Source organism: Andrena cerasifolii, chromosome 6 (genome assembly GCF_050908995.1).
Source record: "Andrena cerasifolii isolate SP2316 chromosome 6, iyAndCera1_principal, whole genome shotgun sequence".
In the NCBI taxonomy this organism is placed as follows: Eukaryota; Metazoa; Arthropoda; class Insecta; order Hymenoptera; family Andrenidae; genus Andrena; species Andrena cerasifolii.
The window spans coordinates 13790448-13810550 of NC_135123.1; the positions used below are offsets into that span (position 1 = coordinate 13790448).

The window sequence follows — 20103 nt, forward strand, 5'->3', positions numbered from 1 at the left end:
AACTTTGCCAGGGAAGAGCATGCAAGAAGGAAAATCGCTGTTGTTAACAGCGTCGGGGTAGTTTTGTGGCGCCACAATGAACCCACCGTGTCTTCGGTATCGGACACCGTCCTTCCCCCAAATTTCCCTCTGCTCCCCATCGATGCCCTGCAACGAATTACATTCAAAATATCCAACCTTCCCATAGTACTCGATCGGACAGTGAAATTTGAATGGTCTAACATCGTTGTCGTCCCCAAAGTAGTCTTCGAAATCGGGTTGGTAAACAAGATCCGGGTCCGGCAAATCGTTCCCAGTAGAAAACTGCAGACCTGGTTGATTGGAGTATATTTCTAGGGTCCTTCCCGAGTCAGGGTGCAAAACTCTTTGATAGAAAGCGAAGGAATGTCAAGGGAAATGGTGCAGCCAACCAATGAAAATGATGAACCTTAGAAAATATTGATCACCCAGAAAAGGAGTTCCGCGATTTTCCCTTTACCGTCCCTTTTGTAGGAGGAATTAATTTTCTCAGTTGCAATGCAGTATTGGGAAGTGAATAAAAGGCCTCCGAAATTTAGAGTGTTGCTAAAAAGATCCAGTCGCTCTCACTGAACAGTACCTATTTGATCCTGAATTTTCCTTGACTTACCTAGCGTGGAAACGATACGACCAGCAGCTGGGACTCGTAATGCAGAGGTTCTGGTTGTAACCACCCCCAGGTACGACGTAAAGCCGGTTCTTGGTCAACTGGGTCGGTAAACGTAGATCGTAGACTGTGTGATCAACCGGATATATAGCACCTGTCGGCAAATTGTCTTTGATGTCGGCGAACGTCCAATTTCCAGCGTTAATGGAGACCACGTGCTTCTTCAATTCATTTGGTCCAGTGGCCTGTAATCATAAAAAGTGAGAGGCCACAGTTATGAGAAGTTACAAATTTACGAGAGGTCAAGGGGAGGAGAGAGAAATACTGTTTCGATATACGAATTAGTGGATTATGATAGAGTACGTGTCCAGCAAGGTTCATCAGGCAATTAGTAGTGATATTAGCAGGCGTTGGCTGCGTTGCAGTCGCGCGAATGCTAATACGAAGCTGGTTATCATCCGTCCAAGAGTATTTGACCTGCGTCAACATATCTCCTGGATATCCTTCGCTGTTTGCTCGACTCAAATGGGACATCACCTGTTTAATCAGTATGACAGCCACTGAATTCCGCTTTCAAGGAAAGAGATCGCTCGAAATTAATTGATCAAGCAACTCTGTTGAAATTGTACGAGACTGCTCGTTTACGGTAACTTTCGCACCACTTGCTTGTTCAGCACGAAAGACTGCCAATTGACGTTGTCAAATCCGAAGATGCCGCCGTTCATGTAACTACAGTCGTCCTGGCCGTTCCACCCGCATCCGCATCCACGCGAGATTCGATTCACCACTCGTCCGATTATGCTCCCTATGTACCTGTTCTTCAAATACCCTGATTATATTTCCACGAATGTTACGAATCCTCGAAGAAGATGCGGGAGTCGATGTCTTATAGTTTGTACTAAGAATTCAGACAAGTGGCCAAGTAATTTTGCTCTGGTAGGAATTTTTTACCATCCATTTCGTCGAAGCCTAAAACAACGTCGCCTAAAATTCCTGATTTATTTGGAACTTTGATAGACTGGATGCCAGCGCCCCAGGATATCACTTGCACCGATGCTTTGTGGTTGTTGGTCAGTGTATACCTAAGGCACAGTTTTCTATAGCAGTTCCTTAAGAAATTTGATGGTAAGAGAAAAAGTAATGACATGTTCGTCCTGATATGCACCGATGATTGCATTGTACCTTCTGACAATATTAAGCGGCCTGTTTTGCTCATTGCGATCTGGCCTGGGCACAAACCCAAAGCCATCTTCCTCGACGAAAGTACCAGCTGTGGACATGATGCAAGGTGAACTGAAATTTTTACCCTTTTCCAAACAATTCAACTTCTCACGCTCAATTTAGTTTCCTTGCATATTTGTTCCTACAATTTTCCAAATACCAGAATTCTAGCAGAATTTTGACAGTCAGTCATCCTGACGAGGTTACTATCTCAAATACTTGTCTCAAAGGGAGGCAACTTCGCGCCTGACAAGAAGCAGGAGAAAACAATTGAGGACCTTGCAGCAAGAGGGGTGCAAGTGCATTTTTTACAGTTTTCGAGGCAAATCCAATAACAAATGAGCGATTTATTGGAAATTTTCAACCTGCACACATTACTGTTTTGTGTAATATTTTTGTTTTGGGCAGCTCCAGATTTGAAAAATTCGCCAGAAATGGAAATAAAAACTTATCGACTCACTTATGTACTTATTACGTGGAAATATATATATTTTTCAATTAGTGTTCTCTTTTTAATGTTAAATCAAAGCCAATAAATTTATAAACAGTATTTTTTAATTTACTCGAAGTTAGTAAAGATGCAGCTGCACACCACTTGCTGCAAAGTCCTGAATTCTCGTTTGCATGTCAGAGTACCAATTTTTAAAGTAGAACTCCAAGCTTCCCCAGTAACGCATTTAAAGAAAACTCAGTCCCAGTAAGGTCAATTATCCAAGGAGGAAGCATAAAAGATGCTCACAATACCACGTCAATCCCAAAGAAGAAGAATCCACGATTCCCATCCACCGAATGCGCGGCAAAGAATCGAGAAGCAACAATCCGCGGGCAAAACCCATTACGCGAGATCAGGGTATTATTATCGTGGCACAAGCGGGGGACACAAATCCAACAAGCGCGTCTCGTTTTAACGCTTCGTCGCCGCTGTGACGAATCATCATGCCGTGGTGTCAAGAGGAAGGTGGCACGAGGCGAGAGCGATGCGAAACGAACGAGAAAGGTAGACGAAAACGTGCACGTTGGGGGGCAAAACGCGAGAGAAGGAGAACGGGAAAGCCGCGAAGGCATCCGCGAGCATCCCCCAAGGATGTCTTGGATTCTTTCTGCTGGCGGCAGCCGGCTGATCAGTCTCGATTCCCGCGAAACGTTTCGCGGCCCTGAGCGAAACACACGCTGGAAATAATTACATTAATGGCGTCGCCGTGAGAGAAAGCCGTTGGATACATCGGTGGATGCTGGCCCACCCTCCTCGCCAGTCTTCCTCGAGGAACAGCAAGCAACCCCCCCGCTAGTTTCAATGGCGAAACATGGAACTGACGGAATAATGCTCCACCCACGGGCTAAGGTACACCGACTGGGGTGCACCCCATCCCCCGACCGCAGCCCCGCCAACCCCCTTAGCCGTTCTAGCACTCCCTCACTTTCTTCCTGACAATGCATAATGCCATTCTGCCACGGTACCGGCAACAATGAGTGCGCACGTCCTGCTGGAAAGTAATTATCTTAATGCCGACGAGCCCAGCGCTGACGAATGGAGAACACTCGCGCGACGGCTGCCTTGTGTGGGAGATCTCTTGGCTTGGTTACTCCGGTAGCTTCGCCCTCCCAGCGTTCCACCCGCCCCCCCTACACCTGGCCCCTTTCCTTTTGCTTTCCTTCCTTCCTTCCTTCCTTCCTTCCTTCCTTCCTTCCTTCCTTCCTTCCTTCCTTCCTTCCTTCCGTCCTTCGTTTGGCTCTTGGATGCGGATTGTCCGCGGCACAATATCGATGCGGCAAACCGCCGCCGCGATATCGTGACAAATCGTGTCGCAACACGCGGTGGAATTGTCTCCGGGCTGATGGATAAGTCTCGGAAGCGGTCGGAACGTTGTTGGACTCGCGCTGGTCACACAGAGGGTGGACTTTGACGTCGCTCAAGCGTTTCGGATCGAGGAAGCACCACTTGGGTCATCTAGTGGGGTGTTTTTCGGAATTTCGACGTGGTCGAGGGTCGTCGAGGGATGATGGCTTTTGATGTTCGCTTTGTTGCGCGGTAAATGGGCGACCGGATATAGGGGATAGAATTAGACGTGTCTTTAAAAGGATTTCTTTTGTGCTTCTGTTTTTTTTTTCCTGCGTCGGGGTATAGAGCGCCTATCTGCGGGAAGTTTACTTTGGCGCGTTGAATTCACCCCTAAATAACGAAATATCGTGTACGCGTTCGTGGAGTGGCTCGCATGTCTCTGAGAAACCGCGGCCAGTGTACTATTCCCGGGCTCGCGAGAGGTTCAATGAATCCTATCGCACCGTCGACAGAACGAGCGCCGCGTCATCGAACAAATTTCCCCCATCCAAAAAACGGACGGAAGAAATTGATAAATCCGTCTACTCGAGACGCTCGAGAGCGCGCCGATAAATCGATTGCATTAAAATCGAGCCGGGGGATCCGATCCCGTCGCGACAACTCGTCCCGTAATTCCATTGGTGTGCCTGCAGGCGAGAGATCCTTTGTAATCGACACGAAAGAGGGGCGGGGAAACAGAGAAGGGAACGGAAGGACGAAGGAGGAGAAGGGAAGAAAAAGTGCGTTTTACCGTGACCACCCGGATCGTATTATTCCCTCCACTTTTCCAATCTCAATTAGTCATTACGTCTCACGGCGTGGCATAGCTAACGCGATGCCCTCTCCTCGAGAACTCCCCCGACGTCCGCGCCCCGTTTCTGCATTAATTGCGTCTACGTCGGTCTACCCGTGGCCCTTCTCGCCACCCCCTTGTGCACCACGATTCGCTGCCCTTCCCCCCCCCGCGTCGCCCACGTACGGAGTGTGTTTCGACAAGGATTAGTGTCGACGCCACAAGCCGCATAATTCGCCACCCCCCCGCAGTTTCTACTCGAGAAAATCGGGTCCACGGCCGTCGACTAACGGCGCGAGTCGCGCCCTCCAAGACGTTGTTTACGTAGTAAAATCCGTCCCCGTGCTTTGTAATGATTCCCAGTCGAGCGTTATGCTCGATAATTGATCGTTACGCGCCGTTTGTGCGAGAGGCTTCCTCGAAGTAGCTGCGAAGCGTCGCGCAGCGTTAATTTCACCGGCGACGAAGCTTGTCGCCATCAAACTTGTGACTCGTCGGTTCCGCGGATCGTACAGGGTGGTTTCGAATACGACAATCGAATTACTTCAATATACCGTTTCAGACACTCCATGATGGAGGAGATGCATGGATCGGGTGATAAGTTGAGGCGCAAGAAGAATGTTAGCTCAAACAGTGGAGCATACATCGAAATTTTGTCCATATATTCGTTCCCTTATTTTTTGCTAAAAAAAATAGTATTTCATTATTCAAAAATTTCCGTAGTCGAACACTGACGGGTATCTTCCTATTACTTCAGTCTTCAGATAGTAGACGCTTCATCGTGTGAGCAACGTCTTACATCTAAAACCACCCTGTACATCGCACGTGTGCTCACGCACGCGGTAGGTTTCAACCGGTCGTCAGTCGCTCGAACGTGTTTTCTAGGGGGTTGGTGCCTCAATCCCGACGCACGGTAACAGTGCACCCACTTCACCCTCGCCATCCTGGCCGCCCACCGACCTCCCTCGCCCACCCACAAAACCGGAGAGGCAGTCGCTAATTACGCAACGCGTTCGAGCATGCACGTCGGGGTGGCGACGTGGCACCGTCATGGGCCCGTGTATCCCTCGTCCTCGTTCCTTCCACCACCTCCTCGCTCCAATCCCTCTGCCTTCCTCTCTGTCTTGTTTCCCCCATACTCGCCGTTTTCTGGTACTTTTACGATTGCCTATAATCACCCAAAGTACGCAGCGATTGCGTTCCGTTCCGCCCCACCTGCTTCCAGGATCAACCGACCTACCTACCACCTACCTCCCTTCTTTCATCCCCCTATCCTACGGCGAGCTTGATATTCCTGCAGCTCGGCCGCGTCGATTTAATTTGCAGGATCAACGTCGAAACGTCGCGCGGATAATCCGGCACATCCGAATTACACGCTCGGCGTCCTGTCTGGATACACGGAGCACCTGCGGATTTAACAGAGGCGGAGGACGATTACTAATTAGCCAGGATTTTGCCACCTGGATGAGAACCACCCTCCGTTCAACGTGATCTCCGGGAGAGCGCAAGTCGTCCTTCGTTTGCCAGCCGTTTGGATCCGATTTGCGGGTGGCAGAGACACCCTGATATAGTTCAATGATCGAATGACTGCCTGCACTTCGTGGTCGGCTGACTCATCGTTCATCATCGTGACTCGTGAACGGATACTTCGGATAACAGAATTCGAGTCTACAGTAAGGAGCGAAACTGAACGCACATATGGAATTTTAACATAAATAATATTTTATTGAATGTTTCAATGTAGAACATAAAAAAAAATACGTAATATTATGTATAATGCTTTAGCTTTCCATGAAAAATATTAAACTCATATTACTATCATTATTTTGCTGCACAGTGGCTTTGTTATGATTCGGATTTCAGGAAAAGAGTATTGAAAAGAGAATAATGAAGTAACTAACTAATATGCATGTACAAATGTCAGAAAATACTAGGTAATATAAATACTGAAAAAATGATTGTTAATCTCTTTGCAAATTCATAATGTTACATACTTTTTCCAAGACACATTTTGTTTCTTCCATATTTTGTATTATATAATAAACAAAATTCTTAATTATTTTTGGTGCTTTTACTTTAAAATAGACCAATTTAGCATTACCACGCGTTTCATATATATACCGTTGCATATTATACATAAAAAATATTGGTGTTTCTCGTTAATTTCGTATTTTTGCGTTTGGTTCCAAACTTATTGCCAGGGTTTGTACGACGATTCGTATACCGTGGGCAAGCTGATTTCGTTATTTCGATGATTCAGGTAAGTGTCTCCTCTGTTGGTTTTATTGATAATATTCATAGTTAATCTATAGATATTGATCCAATTATTTGTTAGAACGTTCTTAGATAATGTCTGTATACTTTAAAAAAAATTGTATTCAGTAAAATAATGATAGTAATATGAGTTTAATATTTTTCATGGAAAGCCAAAGCATTGTACATAATATTACGTATTTTGTTTGTTTATGTTCTATACTCAAACATTCAATAAAACATTATTTACGTTAAAATTACACATGTGTGTTCAGTTTCGCTCCTTACTGTAGATTCCAGCATTTATGAGAGTTTCGAGAATCCTATAAGTATTCAGGTGAAAAAATGTCTTCCACGTGACGTTGCAAGAAATTAATCGATGTAAGATATGGAGCCCTGTACTTAGAATCTTCAAGCTCACACACTCAAAGTTTGTCAAACTTTATCGAACTCGACGACCAACTTCAACGTTCGTCTGCAGTCTACTCTATAGCATCGATGAACTTACTTCGATGCTCGCACGTACCTATATGACTAATTGTTGAGGCTTCAATTAACCGTTAATTGCGTTGGCCATTCATTTATTCTCCGTGCCCTCAATCATCAGTCCCGAATATATTCGCAATCAAAGACGGAGTGACAGTAACTGCTCCGTTAATCCGTCCATTCACGGGGGGTGCTCCAGTAACGCACAAATCATGGGCAAAAGGGGGTCGAAAGTGAAGAAAAGAATAGGGAGAAGAAAAGGAATATCAGCCGCGAGCGAGCGAATCGAAACGCGTTCGCGAGCTTACACTCTCGAAATGGTAATCTCCGACGAGACAAAGCCTGCCATTGTTCTTACCCCTGCGATTCTCACGGCACTTCCATAGAGATCGACCTTGGCAATAGCTCGATAGGGCACACAAAAACGTCAACGGTGATATCCCCAGACGGATCTCTGGCTCATTCGAAATTCACAGAACCCGGGAGGGGCGGATAGAGGGCTGACTCGCGGCCGGGGGCGTGCGGCAAGGGGGCTGCGAAAAGATTTCGTCGCTAATGGCAATAATTAAACGGGGACAACGGGTTTTCATACGTGCACAGCCGAAGATATGCGGCTTCCTCGAATACGCCGAAGGTGGATGGCAACGCGGTGAAAAGAGAGTGCGGCCAGGGGGTGGTTGCGGCGGGGAGGGGGTGGCTATACTTAAATTACCTAGGAAGCATCGCTGGCATTCATACGTGGGATAAGCATTGTCATCCCGGGGGATTGTCTCACAGACACCTCGCTGGCACCGCGCTTTATGTCGCAGAGAGTGGGCGGAAAGCAAGGGGTGATTCGGTGGAGACGCGAGGGGGTGGCAGTCGAACCTTTATTAGGTAGATAACCGAGATGCGAGCTGCTTTATATAGATGCCCATCCACGCTGAGCTACCTCGTTTTACTCACTTCAATGCTTAATGGAATTGAGTTCTTGTAAGCGTCCTCGGCCCCTCCGCCACCCTCCGCCTCTCGCAGCTAGTCACCCTGCTCGCCCACCTCCCAATCCTTGCTCGGAGGGAAGGAGTCGAAGGGACGGCACAGACGGAGGACATGAGATAATTGGTATTTTGTCTCGCCAAATCCTTTGTATCTCGAGTTTTAATTGACTTCGAGATTTTTCAATACCAATTTGCACCCAACTGCATACAGAGGGAAAGAAGTGTGTGAGCGGCCGGCTGGCGCCTGTGTGCGCTCCCTCGCACGTGCACGTATTTCCCAGAATCTAGCCCGACGGAATGGCGACCATCCGTCGACGGATTTTTTCCCTCCCTCTCCAGGAAGAGTCCAACTTCCCTTTTTCCCCTCTTTTCGCGCTTTAATCGCTTCCTCCCTCTGTTTACCGTTCTCTCAGCAGCGCTACGCCCTCCTGCTGCTATGGCGAACGCCATCGACGATTTTTTTAAATGGGAAAGAATTTTGGTGGCAATTGGTTCTAGGGGGATATTTCATGTCCCCGGTGTCTCCCGTTGTATCATAAAAAGTTTAATAGCAGAGATGCAATTAAAATTCTGGATCGCTGTAGGAGGCTACGAAGATTCCACTCATATGATTTTAATCGCAGAAGAGGATTTCAGCGATGGCATTATCGCGTATTTTATTCCCGTAAAATAAAGTGAATTTCCGACCAAAGTGGCACATTAATCACTCCGAAAGTTCAGACCCTTTCCCTGAAATATACCTAAGTCGATGTAAAATCATCGCAGGCAAATTCATTCCCTTTTATATGCTGACTTACTATTCCAACGTCCCCGGTCGGTCTAACTCCCCATGTCCCGTTGCAAAATGCAGGAAGCTTAATCGATTATTCGAGAATCGAAGTAAGGAGACACCGCGTACGCGCTCGCCTCCGCGAGCACAAAAGCACAAACGACTAATGCAGTTCACCGACACAGAGGAAAGGAGAGAGAAAGAGAGCTTTTATTCGTTCGCATTGCTGAATGTCCTTTGGGAGCGGAGGGCGCGGTGAGTCGCGATTGGGAAAGGGGCACCGCTCGCTCCTTTCGCCGCTGTTGCTTTCCATTCTAATCCAAGTGCCTGTCGTCGAGAGATTTTTTGCATTGTTCCTCAGATTTCCCACAGGAAAGAAACCGGCAGATTTCAACCCCTTATTGTTTCCACGAGGAGGAGAGAAGAGGAGGAGGACGCCGACACGCGAATTCTAATTAATTACTACGACGAAACCACCCTTAGATTACTCGCCTTGCAAGAAAACGATGCTAATGATTCCCTACTAATCATGTTAGAGAACAGTGCTGCCGACACGATTGATTCTTTCGAATAACGTGAAGAGTTGGACAATTTGGTGAACAACCAATAAATCCATCAACCCTTCGTCTAAGGACCGAAGGATCGACTGAAAAATCCTCAATACACCCCATCGAAGAATCTACACTGCGGCGCAGTCAGCTGAACAAGGGTGCACAGGAGTGTACGAGAAAGGGAACCTAATCCAGCCGAAGATCCTCGAACGCGTTGACCAAGAATCCTTCAGGTTCTCCTCTCGGCGGTCGAGAAGGGTTGAGCAGGGAGGTGGGAGCGAGCGTAACCAATTATCGCGCGATATCGGGGGTGGCGCGCGCGCCAGTGTACGAACAGAGAGCCAGTCAATAACGGGGCAGCCTATACGCTATTTGTACTTCATCGTATCGAGGTAATCGATAATAATAATTGCAGCTCGCGGTCTCCGAGCCAGCAGCAGCAGCAGCAGCAGCATCAACCCTCCTCAGTTCAGCGTGGTACAGAGGGGTTGCTGTTTCTGGTCGGTGTGCTGGTGTCACTTAGTGGGGAGAAAGGGTAGAAAAGGTACACGTAGCACCCAGGCAACCTCGACGAATAGCGTGAAGAGGGTCGGTTCGTGGGCGCGGCGTACGACGCTTTGCGTCGGTTCCGCCCTCAAAATCCTGGGTGAACAGGGACAGAGTTCGGGGAAAAGAGAGAGAGAGGAAGAATGGATCCCTCTGGCAGGTCGTGGACCGGTCCTACGGGCAGTCCACGCTCAGTCGACACCGGCACTCCATTCGAGCACGTTCGACCGTTTGCCGCGCTCACACCTGCGTCTAAGCAACCACTCGTTCCCGACTACTCGTGGATATTTTCCCTGCCGACTACTGTGTTTTCCTCGTTCAACGATCCTTCCGCGAGGAAGAAGGAGCAGCACTCTTAGTGGATGAACGCGAAGACGAGAAGAATATTGAACGAGCGCGGCTGTAGTCCGCTCGTGAGTGCGTGAAGTTTGACGAGCAACTTGAAGCGGTGACAGGTTCCAGCCGCCACCATATTCCACGGACTCCTCGGAGATATCGATCGCTTCGTCCACGAGATCTACAGAAGCAACGTGACGATGATGAGCTCACATCAACAACACCACGGCTACGGGTTCCTGTCAGGTATGGACCTGCACTCGGTGCACCACGTGAGCCAGGACATGAACGTGGGAGGTCAACAGGCACCAACGTCCCAGGAGCAACACATCAAGAGGCCCATGAACGCGTTCATGGTGTGGTCGAGGATCCAGCGGAAGAAGATCGCCCTGGACAACCCGAAGATGCACAATTCGGAAATATCGAAGAGGCTCGGTGCCGAGTGGAAGCTTCTATCAGACTCGGAGAAGCGACCGTTCATCGACGAGGCGAAGCGCCTGCGCGCGATGCACATGAAGGAGCATCCCGACTACAAGTATCGGCCACGAAGGAAGCCGAAGATGTCAGTGTCCGCTGTGCCAGGCAAAGGAGGCCCGATGAGCCCGGGTGGCTTCCCCAGCTTCCCTCTGCCGCCATACTTCGCAGCTCCGGCCGCCCCAGTCTCTCATCATCATCACCCGCACCCTCTCGACTATCCGCCTCTGCCGCCGTATTTCGGCTCCGCCTTCGACGCGGTCCATCTGAGCAAGCTGGTGGCGAGCAGCAGCGGCACGGGATCATCGTCGTCGAGCGCGGCAGCGGCCGCGGCCGCGGCTGCAGCCGACGCGGCCAACAACAACGCCGCATCCGCTGCCGCTGTGGTCAGCAGCTTCTACTCCGGGTTCTACACGACGCCGACGACACCAGGTAAGCCGTACCCGACTACGGCCTCTCATCTGGGACCACTGTTTCAAACTGGCCACCATACGACCGCGCCGCATCCATCCCTAATGTTCCCTTCCTCGTCCGGCTCGGCGAGCATCGTCACGACCACCAGCAGCCCCGGCAGCAGTCCAGGATCCACGCCGATATCGTCGTCCCATCAGCAGATGCCGACGCAGACGACGTCCACCACGTTGGACCTGGAGCAGCTGCGCAGACCGGTCTCCGTGATATTCTAGACGACCGTAGAACCGTTTCTAAGCCCCAGAACGTTCGCGATTCGCGCAACGAAACGGTCTCACCGGGTGAGTCTAGAGCAGAACCGCGACGACAGGCACGGATCGGTCGATGTACATTAAGAGAGAGAGAGAGAGAGAGAAAGGAACAACGACGTTCTGACGACGCGCTACTGCGCAGGCTTAGTTTTTAATCGTTTCTTTCACATGTGATTTATGCTGTGGGTAAAAGACGTATAATGAGGATGTAAGAGCAATTGGGGGTGAACATAGAAGCATGACAAAGTGTATCGAGAGTCCAGGGAAGTGTTCTGTATAATTTCTGCTCAGTAACACGTTAATTTTCTATCTGCACCCTACCGATAGCCTTTTCGAAGCGGTAAAGGTACCTGAATTTTTAAGCATTCAGTGGAGAAATATTCAACTTCCAATATGTAGCTTACAGTATTAACATTTTTTTGCCCAGATACACTTAAAGATACCGCTCAAAAATACCTCGCTATACTCTTTCCACCCGCGATACACGTAAGCATGTTATCCGCGCGCGAGGGGACCCAGCGGCGTTGTATTTATATTTTCGAGCTGCGCTCGGGGGCCGGCGGGATCGGCGCCGATTCGACGCACGGGGCCCAGGTGGCACGTCCGTGAGAATCCTTTCGTTCTTTTTCCTGCTTTTTCCCGAGGAAATGCATCATCCGCGAGGATTGCGGGCGGACAGGGAGGCGAGATATTCAAGGACGTGGACGGTCGATTGGGGATCGACCGCCGTTCAGGGAAGGCTCGCCAGCAACGACGCGGATAATTGAATTAGCATATTAATGCGCTGGAACAAAAGGGCCGTTTAGGAGCCGGATTCGTTTTGCTTTAGCGGAATGGGGGTCTTCATTGTGCGCCGCGGTGCATCGTGAATAGACCGCCCCCCCCCCTCCCTCCCGGGAGGTGGAGCAGCATTGTTTTCAAATAATGTTTTCTAATTGCGGATGTGCCTTTTACCTGTCGCTCGATCATCGAAATCGAAAGAGGACGCCCGGAGGAGGAAACCTGGCCGGCGGGAGCTTGCGAGCAACCCCCGCGGCGAATTTTGCGCTCCGCGGGCACGTTTCCGAATGGCGTTACGATCCATTGTTCTAGCAGGTTTGATTTCGCGCAGGCCTCACCTACGTGGACGGGACGCGTCCGGTCACGACTGGACGAAGCTTTACGCGCCATTGCCCCGTTGGCTCTCGGGCGTCATTACCGTTCGTTTTAATATATCGTTTATACAGATGTAAATAGTACGTAATATACAATCCGCGTAGGCTAAGCGCCGAGCGAACCGGCCAGTTCGCCCCCGGTTACCGAATGGATACCTACCCGTGGGATGGTGTACGATTCTGGTCGCCGTCAGATCCTCGTTTCGCTGGTGCGTCTGGTTGATTTGCGCGGGTCGACGCGAGTCTCGCTTGTTCCACGGGAGCGCGAGCTCTCTCGGGACACCGGGCTCGGGTCTCGGAGACTCGTTGGTGCCGGAGGACTTTTTCCGGTAACGTGGCCGATCACGACCAAGATCTCTGGGGAGGCTCCGTCCTCGGCGAACGAACTGGATCCAGAGGTCTGGCTGTCGTTCGCGGGCAAAGAGACTTCGCGATGTGATATTCCGTCTTTAAATCGATGAGGCTTCGCGAACCGAAGGGAGGGTGGTATCCGCGTGATTTTCGTCTGTCACGGAAGTAGGACGCCCGGCGACGAACAGAGGATGGTTCGAGGAATTTATTCGCTGATCGTTGCACGGGGCCGGCAACTCCGATCGTTTTGCGGTGTAAAAAGAATCGACGAGTTTCCTTAAGTTATACATGTTTAGGAATGACGGCACGTGCAATCGAACGAAGTGGATTTCTCGGAAGTGTTTCCTGCTCGTTGCTCGCGGCGCTATTTTACTAAGCTCTCCTCGAAGTAATTCTCGTCTCGTCGTGGCCCGAGTGTAAGCGGGCCACAGTCGTTAACTGTGATTTCGTTACGTCGTAAGCGCGCTTCCGCGCGGGCACTCGCTTCACGCCGAGCGCTCGCCAGGAAGACGGCCAATCACACGTGTACGTGTCGTTTCCGTAGGGTTTCAAGGAAAATGTCGCCTCGTACCTCTTGTTGTAAACTAACGTCTAGAGCACGCACACTCAACACACACGCTAATGATAGTTGCACCGTGTAATAGGGTTATTTATGAGGGGGGGGGGGGGGAAACGATCGTGTCTAATCGAATTTTGTTTCGTTGTGTTCGGTACTTTCTTCGCCCTATTCATTCGCGTTCGTGCGCGCGTTTCGATGTTGTCCCAAATGTTCGCGAGACGCTAGTCCATGAAGGGAGGAGGAGGTGATCTTGGCGCGATCGTAGACGTTAAGTGAGCCTGTATCGTTGCGTTTGTTATAAATAAATTGTTATTCTTTGTTTTCCATCGCGATCGTGAGCGACGTTCGTTGAACGATCGATCGAAATTCACACGGACGGAGATGTTTCATTCTAAAAGATTGTTCGTTGCGGTCATCCGTGAGCACAGAGAAATTTATCATCGAGCGACACTGAAGGGTCGAGGTAATCGAAGGAACAATGTCTCTTATCGTATATGTGCATATATTTATTATTATCGGCGAATCGAAGTAATAAATGACTCTATGAATTTCATTAATCAGCCTCTTCTCGTCATTTCCACGAACCTGTACCATCGAACGACTATGTGCAAACGCGAACCTCTAATTAATATCCCCAGAAACAGCAGCTGAAATCAAAACATTGAATATTTATCAAGCAACCATAGAATAATGCTAAATTTCTTCCACTGTGCCGATGAAGTAAGACGACGTTATTGAGATGGTCGATTGTTCCTCGAGGCCCGTTTCAAACCCAACTTGGTGTCGAGTTGGATTCTTTCGGGGTCTCGCACGGTTCGACTCGACGCGCGGATCAATTGGCTGCCAGGTATCCAATGGATCCCGAAAGCGATCAGGATCAAAATCCATCGACGTTTCGCACGCCGCGCCGGGCGAACGCCAGCTGCAGGACAATGGCGAGACGTGGGTCCCGAAGCGAAATTCGTAACCTCGAATTTCCTTGGGACACTGGAGAAGCCGGCGCGGCGGCCATTGAAAGCCGCCACCCAGAGCAGGGAAAAAGAGAATGAAAATAAAGAGAGAAGGAGCTCAGAGACGTCAGGTTCTCGTCAAACGACACCTCTCGCCGCACTCCCTTCGCGCATGTATGTATATGTGTACATATTTTTTTCCTGCGTGCACGTTCGCTCGATGCATTGAAAAGTCTCACCCCGAATCGTCGAAGGTGACCACCCTTTGCTTTTATGGGGCACAACACGGGTTAGCAGTCGAAAGGAGTGAAAAAGAGAGAAGGATCTCCGTTAGTCCGCCGCGCCACCCCAATGGGCATTGCGTTTCGCTATAACTACCCTCTGTTTAGAGGCCAATTGTACCGGCGCGGGGACCTTTTTACTCTTTTCACCCTAAGAAACCCCGCTGGCTCTGTTGGGCCGTTTCCACAGTAGGGTGCGCACTTTCGCCTCTCCTTTCCTTCGGCCTAGTGTGTACATTACACGTACACTCTTATGGGTTCCCTAGTACACCGATAACCAGGGCGCGAACTCCACTTTCCCCCCCAGCGTTTCCGGCCCCGAACTTCTTGACCGCCCTTTAGTCACGGCTCGCCTTTCAAATAGCCTTGCGTTCGACGCCGTTTTCTGTCTTCTCCAGCCATGGGAAATTTGAATGAGACGATTCGTCGGCAGGGTAGCGCGATACTGTCGTCATTTTTTTTGTTATATGAAAATCCAAAGTGAATCGCCCTGACCTCGCTTCTCCGCATTGTACGCGCGTACAGGAACGGCTAAAGGGGTCGTTATAGAAATTCACGAACAGCTTCTGTGCTCCTCACAGATACCATGACTAAAGCGAAGGGTGCGGAATTGTATGCGCGATGAAAATGACCGGGAGATCGTTGGAAACGCACGTCGAAAACGAAAGCAAAGGTCACAGTTGCCTCTCGGCACCAACCCCACTTGACTGGCATCGGTTGCGAAGGCACTCGGTGTGCCGAAAAGTCAAAAGAAGGAACTGACAAACCGAGGCTCGGGGGCCGTCGAGAAACAATCGCAGCGACGACCAAAAGGGGGGAGCGGGATGAAAAGAGGTTGAAAAGAAAAGCATTATCGGAGCAAAGTGGGCCGGTCAGGCCTCTTTAACGAGATCATTGTCGGCCCTGACTGGTAGGCAAAAGTGTTTCAACGTACTGCCAGGTAACAGCACTCGATCCCCCCCTATATAGGTTGCATTGTTTTCGTCGAACGGGTTGAAACAATGTCCACTTCGCGGACCGAGCAGCGCTCTCGCCGGATGATATAATGCACTTAACTGTTCTCGCAGTGCCTCGACGTCGGTGCTCGACGTCGCGATCGTAAATGGAAAAGTGGCATCCCCAGGAGTAGCGCCAGAATCGAACAGCATCGAAGGGATGGCAACCGTGCGGAGAGGAGGGGGCGGGACGGGAATTCGTTTCCTCTTGACTGTTGGCAGTAGCATTAAAGTCTCGTTCTTTGTGCCCACCTTGTCACTCCACCGTGAAAGCGTTCGATAGTGTTCCCGGACATTTGGCCCCGGGAGCAGGGTAATAACCAGTGCTCGATGCATCGTTACGATCGCTGGCAGAATCGCGGATGGCAACATATGCCGTAACGCGGCGGTCCTCGGAGTAATTTGCATTTATCGTCGATTCCACGCCACCGTAACGACATCCAAGGAATCCGCCCCTCCGCTCGATGATTAGTTAATTAAGTTTCGTTCCAACGACTGCGCGTAAGTGCCATTCGCGTAAGTACAAAGCCACCCGAGAGCCGTTTGCGCCGAAGGAGAACCGGAAGCCTCTCGGACGCGGCTGATTGTGAGATTGATTGAAAAATGGGGAATAGACGACGCCACGTGCTTCGTTCGACCGTCCAACCCTTTTTCGCTGCTAATGGGTGTATTGGGGCTTTCGCTGTTACGATGAAAACGGGCAGTGTTGTATAACCGCGATTTCGTATTCGCGGGATGTAGACTTTGCGGCACTCACTGCGTGGCTTCTTTGCGGAACGGTGGAAAATCATTATTCGATAATTAGTCATGAACAGAGAAATCGAATTCGGTGGATACTGCACTTTCGAGGAAGAGTCACAACGCAGTTGAAATATGGAAGCAGGGGTTGAAACGGTTCCGAGAATAATTGTTTCAAACTGTTGTATATCGGTTCTGACTGAAACACTTATGAAGAACCGATATTCTAAATAACTGTTATAAGGAACCGAAATTTCTGTTCAACATTAATAAGGGTTTAACTTAAACGTAACTTAAAAAAAAAATTATTTCAAACTAGTTTTGAGAATCAATTTATTCTTCACAGATTTATTATTTAATTATAATTTAAAAGGCGCTTACGAATGGTTGAGGCCCAGCCCATAGCGAGAGTTTACTGTATAACCGATATGTAACCGTAATATTATATCGGTTCAGTAGAACCGGAACCGAAACCGATATAGGCCAGAACCGTTTTCACTCGTAACTGTTTCAAGATTATTTCGGTTCTCATAACTGTTTCGAGAACCGAAATCGATATCATAACTGTTTTCAACCCCTGTATGGAAGACTCCACAACCCGACAACGAAGTGCCGAAAAATTTCGCTCCGTTTCTTCGGGCTAACTGAATCAAGAGACATAAAATCTCGACAGACAGAAAAACTCGAATTTTTTCGGACCATATAATAGGTTGCGCGGGAAATGGCACATGTTTTATACATCCTGTAATTTTTTCAAGTCGATCTGAACTTCAGTTCATTCGCACATACCTACGGAAAAACCAAGAGAAAAAAAGATTCGAAAAAAAACGCGTTTAAAATTTCTGGGCCAAGGCGACGCTATAAGTTACCGCTTGACTTTTATAGCTGCCAAATCAACGAATTTTGCAAATTTTAATATAAACCAAACGGCATTTATTTCAGAAAAGATAGTACTTTCGAAAAATGCAATAAAAAAATCGACTTTTCGACTGCCTAGTCCCCTTAAGTAAAAAGTTGCCCCGCGAAGGGGGTGACGTTTCTCGTCTAACGTGTGACGCTTGGATGTCTCCCTTTCCAGCAAACTTCCAAGACATTTCCAGCCAGAAGAGAACTCCCCGCGGAAACTTTCGAACTAAATAATTAAGAAATCCACTTAGGTGCCCCTCCGAAGCGGGCCAACAAAGGGTTCTCCATTTATCAAGGGATAATCCGCTTTGCCATCGGGCGCGATTGTCTCGCGGCGTGTTCGAACGAAGTCGTCGAAAACGCGCGGAAAGTCGAGGGTGATGGACCTTTCGGACTTTCTTGGCCCGTTTTCAGAGGCCGCCGCGAACAACAAGCCTTTCCCATTTCAAACAAAGCCCGCCGCCTTATTCTCGCGCGAATTTCCTTGGCTGAACTTCCGCCCCGGTGTTCCAGCAACGATGAACGACAATTATTTCCAAGCTCGACAATCGCCCGGGCGAATTTGTTCCGCGGCGAGAACTTTCCCTCCGAGGGAACCCAGGGGGAGGGGGCGGCTTAGAACAATATTCCGTTGAAGCATTTTTTCCCTCCAAAGCCCGTTGAAACAGCAACCTCGAATCGCGTAAAGAAGAATCGGAATAAACGCGCGTAAATGATATTCAACTTGTTTCCATGCGCTGCAAGGCGGCATTCTTGCCGGCGGCCATTGTGAAACAGTAAGGAAACGAGGCAAGGACAATAAAAAAGAATCCGACGTCCTGCAAGACCGATTATATAAATATATTTCCGCTTGAGCTTCCGTCATTCATACGTGGGCTCGCAGGCGAACAATCGGAGGCTTTTCACTGCGCCGCATTGAAAATAATGAATATTGTGGTGAATTTTAATATTCTCACGCTCGCGTGTGCATTATAGCGCGCGATTCTCCGAGGGAACAACGGCGAACTTTCTTACAACGCCCGACAACGGTGGGGAAAAGGAAAGCTTTGCGGAATACGCAAACTTCAACGCTCCCGCGCTCGCCTTCGCCATTGACCCATCGTTCCTCCGAACGAAAGATCCTCGAACCGGCTCACAATTAAAAAAATCCAACGACGTTTCATGCGACCGGCACAATGCCCGCCGCGGTATAATAATGTTCCTCGAGCCCAGCCGGCAGCGCAGGCAAGTAAAGATTTCGCGAGTGTTTACGCGGCACAAAACGATGCCTTTTCCTTCCCCACTAATTTCTTTCCGGCGCAGGGATTATCCGTCCCTCTGCCGCTCTCTCCACGAGGGCCCTCGTGCAAGTATTTACGGAAATATCCGCCGCGTATCAAGTAGATGCCTTTCAGCGGGTATGTCGCAGCGACTGCAACGAAAGTCGGGCGATGCAATGGCCGCATCAAGTGCAGGGGATGAATGCAGCCAGTCCTGGCGGTTCGCCTGACAATCGGACGCAGGATATAATAATTTTCACCGGTGCCGGTTGATACAGGGAACAGCGGATGCGAGGCCGGGGGACGGGCGCGGGGAGAAAGACGGAGATGCTTCAGAGCCGGTGGATTCAGGGGGTTGCGTAGGTGAAAGGAGAAAAGAGGAATAGGGGAGAGCCAGCGGAATGGCACTCTGTGGACACTCGCGGCTACCCTCTTTCGGGAAACACGTCCCTTGACCCTCGACCGTAGAGAGAAAGAAGCTCGTGAATGTAAACCTTTTAATGGCCCCCGCGACCGGGACCCTTTTGAGGATTCCGTTACGAGATACATAAATGCGACAGAAGCCGGTACGAGTATCCGCGCGTACGTAGCAAGCGCAGCGAGCGAAATCGACGACCAAGCTGGGCGGCTGAGGAAAGGGTGGGATGCACCGTCCTCGATTTTCGGGAATATTCATTCGGTATCGATGCTCGATAGGGTCTCCATCGAAATTAATTAGTATCTGGAGGAAGTTAGTAACATGTAAAGGTTTTCAAGTGTTATCCATTTAGTTGGAGTAATATTGTAAATACCGTTAAATGGGGGAACATTAGCAGCAGGGGATAACATTGGCACATGCCGGGGTTACATCGGCGTCTATACGCATGAACATCTAAAGTCGCATTCGAGATCGAGATTTTAGGTATCCAACTTTTTTACGTTATACATTATATTATTAATAACATTAGATCGCAATAATGCCTAGATCTTATACAGCGACTACCGGGAAGAGGAAGTATAAAGCATTTATAGATTCCGATCTTGATAAAGCTTTAGCTGATGTTAGAACTGGAATGTCTCAACAGCAAGTTAGTAAAAAATATAATATAAGTAGAGGTACTATTCAAAACCATTTGAAACGTTCTTGTACCAAGCGTGTGGGGCATCCAACTACTTTAAGCACTGATGAAGAAAAAGTTATAGTAAATACAATGTTGACGGTGGACTTGACTGGGTGCAATGCATAACGTGTCGTCAGTGGGATTGCGGAACTTGTAATCGAGGAACCGAAACAATTTCTTATGGATGTCCAGTCTGTCTGGATGACGATTAGTCTTTATTTAAGATGTAAAAAATAAA

At 49.1% G+C, this 20103-nt stretch overlaps 2 protein-coding genes across 2 annotated transcripts in view; one reads left to right on the forward strand and one right to left on the reverse strand.

Annotated features, from left to right (window-relative positions):
• Positions 1-1905, reverse strand: part of LOC143370032 (galactose mutarotase) — an 89052-nt gene extending 87147 nt beyond the window's left edge. Inside the window, exons 1-5 of the mRNA XM_076814628.1 lie at positions 1808-1905; positions 1577-1707; positions 1285-1454; positions 989-1162; positions 625-870 (exon numbers count right to left, since the gene is read on the reverse strand). Of these exons, the coding sequence (XP_076670743.1) occupies positions 625-870; positions 989-1162; positions 1285-1454; positions 1577-1707; positions 1808-1905 (819 nt within the window). The remainder of the gene's footprint in view (positions 1-624; positions 871-988; positions 1163-1284; positions 1455-1576; positions 1708-1807) is intronic.
• Positions 1906-10253: 8348 nt separating this feature from the next.
• Positions 10254-14179, forward strand: LOC143369520 (uncharacterized). The gene has a single exon (XM_076813559.1). It carries the CDS (start codon positions 10577-10579, stop codon positions 11534-11536), a length of 960 nt encoding a protein of 319 aa, XP_076669674.1. The 5' UTR covers positions 10254-10576; the 3' UTR covers positions 11537-14179.
• The last annotated feature ends 5924 nt before the right edge of the window (positions 14180-20103 follow it).